This window comes from Apis laboriosa, unplaced genomic scaffold, assembly GCF_014066325.1.
Source record: "Apis laboriosa isolate Shangri-la unplaced genomic scaffold, ASM1406632v1 scaffold25_cov139, whole genome shotgun sequence".
NCBI lineage: Eukaryota > Metazoa > Arthropoda > Insecta > Hymenoptera > Apidae > Apis > Apis laboriosa.
The window spans coordinates 1067143-1075756 of NW_025222552.1; the positions used below are offsets into that span (position 1 = coordinate 1067143).

Genomic DNA, 8614 nt, shown 5'->3' on the forward strand with positions numbered 1-8614 from the left:
TTAAGTATTTATAAATAAAATTAATAACAAAATTATGCTATTTATAATATTCGTAGCTATGAAAAAATTATTCTTACATTTTTTTTTGTAGAATTTTCTTTTATTATAAATGATAAAAATATGTAATCAGAGAGAGTTGAAAATATACAATTCTATTCTATTCTAGTTTTCACGAAAAAATTTCAACGAAAAAAATAGGTAAAAATAAATATAGTATATTTACCTCTTTAAATTAATATTCTAATATCTTTTTTTATTTTCAATTTCAACTATATCCTTCATTTCCTGTAATTTATTCTGTACATTAGATGTTCAAATTATATTAAAAAAACCTATCTACTTTTAATTTTGCTATTTTCTTAAGTATTAAAAAAAATAAATTTTATATTTCAGTCTTTTAAGATTTCAATTCATGCTTTTTTCTCGATAAAAATATATAACAAAGGAATTCATAATCGTTTATGTAAATAATGAGAGTTTAATGGCAACGTAACATATACAATGTAAATTACATCTATTTATCTTTCTTTTTTATAAGAATCTATTCTTTTTTCACTTTCTATGTCTCTTTTATCTCTCTCTCACTCTCTTTTTCACTCTCTTTTTTTTCTAGGTACATATACAATGTACATTACACAATCGTTACAAAAAAGCAATATGTTTTTCTTCTTTTTCGTTTTAGTTTTTTTCTTTCATTTAATACATTTGTATTTGACTTAGCTTCTTTCTATCGACATTGTTTTACAAGATTTTTACATGTTTTTATTATTTTTTTTTTCTTTTCTACACATTGTCGATGCAATTTATTTTTTTTCTTTCGAAATTCTATATCAATTCAAATATATATTGCACTATCGTATCAATGCGCCCTGTCTTTTCAAATAAACATTAAAGAGGCTATTCTGTATCATGCGTCCAAAAATCGAATATCTTTTCAATAATTCTATTTCTTCTTAAAATTATATTTGTATATCAATCTGACATTATAGAAAATTTAGAATTTAAGAACTTAAATGGTTATAAATTTTATGTGTAATTTATCATAATGATTATCTATAGTTATATTTTTTTATTCATTTTCTATTTTTTTTTCCACCAGAAAATATTATTTATTATATATACTTTAGAGTGCAATTTGATTATACTTTACATAGTATTATACATTTAATGAATGTTTCATTTCTCTGTTCTAATGCCATATAATATATATATATATTTTCTTGTAGATAAATATATTAAATAAATTATATAATATATATTGCAAAATTTTTGTTTTAATAAATATGTTAAAAAAAGAAAAAAAAATAGAATTTTTCAGAATTTTTTTCAACTTAAAAAAAATTCTTAGAATTTTTGACTTGAGTTATAGAACAGCCTTTTTAAGTTACATTAGATTTTGAAACTTTTTAATCCTTGAATTAAATTTTTTTCAACTTATCCATCTTTTTCCATCTAAAATCATCCATCTAAAAATCTATTTTATTTTCAAATGTATAAAATATTTATTAGTTGTTAATTAATAAGAAAATAAAAAAATAATATATATAAAGAGAAACTGAATTAAAAGTATAATATGCATAAAAGAAACAGTTCTACTTAATTAGTTTAATTGATTTATAAGAAATAGTTACTATAAGAAAAAATTAAAATCAAATAAACACAATAACTGATATACATAAATTTAAAATATAGAATTATACACATTTTACTATTAGACCTTATATAATATACAAGGAATTTATTATGAACAAATATAAAATTTCAATTTCTTAATTTGGAATTTTGCTTAAAATGTACAATTTAACATTTACAATTTCTTTAATTCTATTTATCTGCAAATAATTTATATGAAATATCTTTTCTATGTAGTATGTTTGATGTATACAAAGTAACTTTGATGATACCAGATTTATTATTTTTCTTAATAGACCCTCATTTTTGTACTTCAACAAATCTTAAATTACACTCTAATAGTGATTTGCTAATCTATTAAAATTTTCTTTTGGCCTATAAACGTTACTAATATTATCTTTTAATTTCAAAATATAAAGTTCACTTATAATTACTTTAAAAATAAAGGCCTATTAAAGAAATTCTTGAGAATTAATCTAATTTAAAATTTTTAAATCTTATTTTAATCTAATTTTAAAAGAATACAATAATCTTCTTCGATTTTTATTATGTTTTCTTGGTTTTCGTTTTTTTTTTTTTTTTTTTTTTTTTAACATAGACAGGGTCGCTTTTACGACGGTATGAACGCAGCTATGCAAATATTATGCGTTAACAATTCATAAAAAGTTCCTCGCAGATCGCAATAAGCAGTTACAATAGGAAATATGTTTTATTATACACAGTGGACAGACTAGACCAAGTTTAGATGTCTTGTCGTGATAATTGTTCTTAAATTTATACTTCGGCTCTCGATTATTTAATTCGAGCTGTTTTTTTCAAAGCTACTATGATTATAGTATTATATATATTTATCTTTTTCTCTTTTTTTGTTTTTTTTTAATTTAAGAAAAAGATTAATAACAATTGTATTTCAAGGCTCTTTTATAGTTGTTATTTGTTAAGAATTAATGACAGTAAAAAACTATAAAATACGGTCGTGCTTTCGATACAGTCTCCACCATTATCTCCACAGTACAATTTCGTATATTATCGCAATTATATATTAAACGATAGTGCTGTTTTCTTTAGAACCTATTACAAATATATGATAAATTTTATACAACGTATTATAAATAAGTATAATGAAGTATTACGATACAAATTCGATAAAGTGACATATCAATATGAATTGATGATTCTATATTTCAATAATATTTTTTCTTCTTCTTTTCTTTCTTTCTTTTTTTTTTTTGTTTCTTTTCGCTTTATTTTTTTATTTTAACATTTTATAAATATAACATTTGAATATTGTTATATGATTGAAACGCGAAATAAAATATTTGGATATAAATCGAACCAAAGGAATGTGTTAACTGAATCTGAATTATGAGATTAATAAAGATATTTTTAAAAAATACATATCATATTAACGATAGTCAAACGTTAATAAAATAACTCGCTCTTTGCCTAATGTATTTTTTAATCACTTTTTCATGTATGTGCCTAATAAGCTTACATGATAAGTTTCGAATGCAAAACTTCCATCAAAAACCCAGTATCTTTGGCTACTTTGGGTATGTTTATTTAAATAATTATAATATAGTAATATTGTATATAGCTTGAATTACAGTTCAGGATGAATTTGGAACGTATAGCATCCATTTACATCATGTGCTGCCCATTTGGTGGAGCATATTGAGGTTGTTGGCTTACCGGAGGTCCTGTTGGTCCTGATGGACCATATGGTCCTGGCATGGGACCAGTTTGAGATGGATATCTATTGTATATTATTAAATAGTTCTTCATTGAGCTTTCTTTTTTTACAGTTTTTATTAACCCCTTAAGTGACCAATTTATGACAATTAGTTTGTCATATTTATATTTCAATGAAGAATTAATAAAAAAATTAGAAATAAAATTTAAAATTGTAAAAATTGAAACATTAGATATTCTTAGTATTAAAATATCCAATTTAATATAATTAAATTATTATATTGTAATTATATTATAATATAATTTTAAATTCATTTTTTTTATTTTTTCTAATAATAAATTAATATTTCTTATTATTGTTGCTTTTATTCCAAAATTAACTTAATTATTGAAAATAAAATAAAACAAACATGTTTTGGTTGATTTTTTTAATATTGATCGCGCAAGAGGTTATGTTACATCTTATTTATTAAATTTTTTAATCATCATTTATATATTTAATTATANAAAGACTTGTTTATTTTTTTATATTAAATGATATTTTTTCGAAAATTTTATCAGAAAAAAAAATAATTTAAAGATTAATATTATATACTTACTACTATATATATGAAATAAACATAAAAAATTTTTATATTCATATTATTCATATATTAATACATACCCTTGATGAGAATAAGGAAGATTGCTTTGTTCCGGTACTGGCTGACTTTGAGGATGTCCAGGAGGGGGTTGATGTGGACCTGATTGCATATGAAAATGTTGCGGTAATGTTATATTTGGCATACTTGCAGATCCCATATAATCACTAGTTGGAATAGTGGCATTATATGGTCCAGATGGACCACTTCCAACAGGAAAAGAAGTTTGATGAGGTGCAGGTACTCCATTAAATATCTATAAATTCAAAACATTTTCTATTAAATTATGTAAAAAAATTAAATTTATTAAGAAATTTAATATTCAATTTAAATATTCTTACATGTGGAGGTGGTGGTCCCTGATTTTGAAATTGATAAGGATTTATGTGAGGAGGCATTTTAGGTAAAGTATAATTTGATGGTGTAGGTGGTGGAGGTTCTCGCATCAGTGTATGATATAAATTAAGAGCATCTACTAAATCAGAACTCAACTGAGTCAACTGTGCATGCCTCCTATCCACTTTTTCTAAAGCTGCATCTATCAATGGTCCCATTGCAGTAACTTGTTCTATAAAATATCATTTAAATAATTTCATTATATATTTATTAAAAGTACAAAATATTATATGAAACAGTAAATATGTTACCTTCTAAATCAAGCATTTCTTGAGTATCTGAAGTATCGCATTGAGGATCAGCTTCATGTAACAAATGTAAAAGCCTGTCCATTTTTCTTTCATCTATTTCAACTTCAACCACTTCTGGTTCTCTTTTTACTGTTTTCACTTCTACTTCTTCAGCAAATTGAACCATTTTTTTGTTATTGTGTTCTAATTCTATATGTAAATTCAATGTAAATGTATTAATCTTTGAAGAATGTATGAATAGTTTAATACATTTCATATCTTACTTGTGAATTGTTCAGGCTCTACAGATAAATCTGCAGTAACAAAATTAGAAGGAAACAGTCCTTCTCCGTTTTGATTATTACCTTTCCACCAGTTCGGATCTGAATCGTCCAAAATGTTAACTAAAATTCAGTTAATAACAATAACTTCAATAATATATGATATATTTATTATATTTTTATTTTTTTCATTATTATATTTTTATTGTAATATATACTAATTTGTAATGTTTTGTTATAATTAAAATAATATAATTGTATAAAAATAAATTTTAAAAGAATCAAAGTCATACTTATTTCTCCTGCAAAAAATGTTAATTCATTATCTTCTGCTGCTTCAAAATCATATAGAGCACGGACCTTCCTGCCTTCTGTATTGCTCGAAGTACCAAGTGCAGAACTTACATTAGGATATAAATTGGTGTATTTAGATGGTGAACTATGCGAAGAAGATGCTTGACTATGAGCTTTACTTTCTTTAAGTGAAAGTTCTATGGCTAGAAAGAAAAATAATTCATTTAATTTCATAAATGAGGATATGTGAATAAAAGATTTGAAGATACCTTTTGCAATATCTTCCTCTTCTTGTGAATTTGTCACTACATTTGGATCTTTACTTAGTACAGTTGTACGTTTAGGCTATAAATTCAAAATGGATTTATTAAATATAATATATATATATAATTTTATTTTATATTTTTTAACAAAAAAATAATTTATACAAAATAATATAATAGTCTACATAAGTATTTCCATAACTCAGTGGAATAATTTATTCACTTGATGAATGATTACAAGAAAAACACAACAGGACGTCAATAAGTGATAGTCTTATCTTGCTACTATTTAAATAAAAGAATATGTGCAACCATATATGTTTTGCAATAAATAAGAATCTTATATTGAATTTGTAAGAAATTCTCTAAGAAAACTTACTGTATCAGATGTAGAAGTGAAATCATGACCTTCATTTTTAAGTTTATTATATAAACTTGGAATTAAATTAAGCTGAGGATCAGTTTTGAAATCATTTTCAGCCCATTTTTTTAAAAGCTCTTTCATTTTCTCAGCAATCTTTGGCTCAGAATGGTTAACAAGTTTTCTCAGATCATTTTCAAAGTCTCTTGAAGCAATTTCTAAGTGAAATGTTTTTCCACAATTGATGACACAAACATCTAATAACTAAATTCATATTTATAAATAATAAATACTAATTATAACAATTTAAAATTATATGTATTTTAAAAAATATACTAACTGTCAAAGCTTGCATAACAATATGTGGATCTGGAGAATATAATCTTTTAACAATTGATCGTAAACAATCCTTTGCATTTTGAGTAGAAGTACCAACTTTGTCACAAATATCCAACATTTTCCCCCATTCTATAGATATATTCTTCTCACTGGTTGCCTTTTCTATTATAAGAAAGATTATAATTAAAACATATTGTAATTAAATTCTTCAATCTTAATATATTATTATATTATCAAAATATATTATTAAAATTTTTATTTATAATGAAATATTATATAATATCAATATAAAAATATTAGCCTTATTAGTCTTTATTAGAATAATAAAGAATATTTTTATTCTTATAATTCAAGTCCTTTATCAAAATATTAATTGATATTTTAAGACAATAATATATATTTGCTTTAATTCCAATTAATATTCAAGTTATATATCTGTAATAGTTTTTTTTTTATTCAATATAATTTAAAATAAATAATAACATATTAATAAATTTAACATAGCAATATCATTAAATATTAATTTCATGTATATTAACATATCATTTAATGAGTATAAACATTAGATTTAGATTATTTACATTAAGAATTTTTCAATATTGCAAATAAAACAAAAATTTTGCTTTATGCATATTTAAATTAAAAAAAAAAGCAAACAACAGCTTGAGAATTTTCATATTTTGGAAGACTAATATTTTTCAAAACACATTATACTTTTAGAGTAAAAATATATTTTCATAAACATAATGCAAATAATCAGTCGAAATGATACAAAAACAAGGCTAAAATAATTCGCAAAATCTAATGTCTTAATTGGAGGTCAAATGTCAACAACCGCTTAATATATCCATCAAACATGGAATTTCGATGTTATGTAAAAAAACCAGAAAGGATCAAACATAGAGAAACAATGGATGCGAATTGTATAGGATAAAAGATTTTTTCCTGGAGTTAGAATATCACGATACAAAGCAGTCATATTATAAGTGAATTAAGGCTAAGGAGAACTCTGTTACTTACCAACATCAGCGTCGAAAGGAGAGGAAGTCTGGAAAAGACCCATTTTCTTCGTAGATTCTTTGATTGATGTGTGTTCGAAAGTTACATCAGTTACGCGCTGTCACGGAATCACGTTATGTTTTTCTTTACGCATCCAGCTGATATTTACTTATAAACACGATATGAATGACTTATAACATTCTAATCTACCATCGAGGGACATCTTTCTTTCGATCTGCCAAAAAACCTCGATACTATCGAAACATCTCGAGCGTAATGTCAAAGAAGAGCGATTCGCGTATTGAAATATATAATTAATTAATATTAATTGATGTTAATAATAATTAAATTCAGTATGCGAATATTAAAAATTCAAATAAACGATACATACTTTGAAAGATTAAATACACATAACGTTTAGAGTTACTGGTAATTTACGCAATTCGTGTCTTTTCGAAGAAGACATTGAAATGAACATCGATAATCGATACATCGTACATTACATTCTACTATCGCCATCTGGAAATAATTCTTAACATTATTTTATAAGAATATAATTTATCTATTGATGATAAAAGAAATATAATTACATTTATACAAATATATAATATTTGAAATTTTATTTTAGGAAATCAACTATTACTTAAATAGTACATACCGGATATAGTATATATATCTTACGTATTTTTGTACATAAAGTTTAAAGGAAATTTACCTTCTTATCATTTTCGTGTCACATGTGATTTTATTTATATGTGATATTATTGATTTATAAAATAAGATAATAGTAGAGTAAAATTTTTAAAAAAATTTTAATTAAATGTTATAATAATTAATTATTTTTAACATAAAAATTATAATTATGATCGATCTACAAAATTTAATTTACAAACAAGAAATAGAATAGATCTCATTACGTATTATATCATATTACATGTATATGATATGTGTATATGATATATATATTAAATGATTTATACATAATGTAAAAGCAACAAATTGCGATTAATCTAAAAGATTCATCTATGAAAATTTATTGTATTCTATTTTAGATAATTTTTATAATAAATTCTTTTATTTTTTTTTCAATTTTTTTTTTAATTTAATTTTTGTTTTAAATTCTTTTATAATGTTTCAATATTTTTAATTTAAGTACATTTTTTGTTGATTTTCTTTCGTTTTATATTATATATGATTAATTTTTATATTTAATTAATTTTTATTTAAATCAATCTTATGTTTTAGTTTTTTTAATTTAATAATTTGTTTTCCAATTAAATCATTTTTATACTATATTAATTATAATAATATAATCTTATTATTAATAAGATTACAATTTATTAATAATATAATAAGATTATTAATAATAATAATAATATATTAATAATAATGTAATTAAGATTATTAATAATGTAATTTTATTTTTAATCAAGATATCTTTGAAAAATTTCCATATGTAGAAATCTACAATTAAAATATAATATTT

General features: G+C 22.6%; 1 protein-coding gene across 1 annotated transcript; it reads right to left on the reverse strand.

The window, feature by feature from the left end:
• Positions 1–2172: 2172 nt before the first annotated feature.
• On the reverse strand, positions 2173–7570 carry LOC122713562 (signal transducing adapter molecule 1). Its single transcript, XM_043934133.1, has 10 exons — positions 7150–7570; positions 6131–6291; positions 5809–6054; positions 5436–5511; positions 5166–5369; positions 4876–4995; positions 4613–4801; positions 4307–4533; positions 3989–4221; positions 2173–3388 (listed from the first exon to the last, which is right to left on the reverse strand). The coding sequence occupies exons 1-10, from the start codon at positions 7190–7192 to the stop codon at positions 3274–3276; spliced, it is 1614 nt and encodes a 537-aa protein (XP_043790068.1). The 5' UTR covers positions 7193–7570; the 3' UTR covers positions 2173–3273.
• Positions 7571–8614: the final 1044 nt, after the last annotated feature.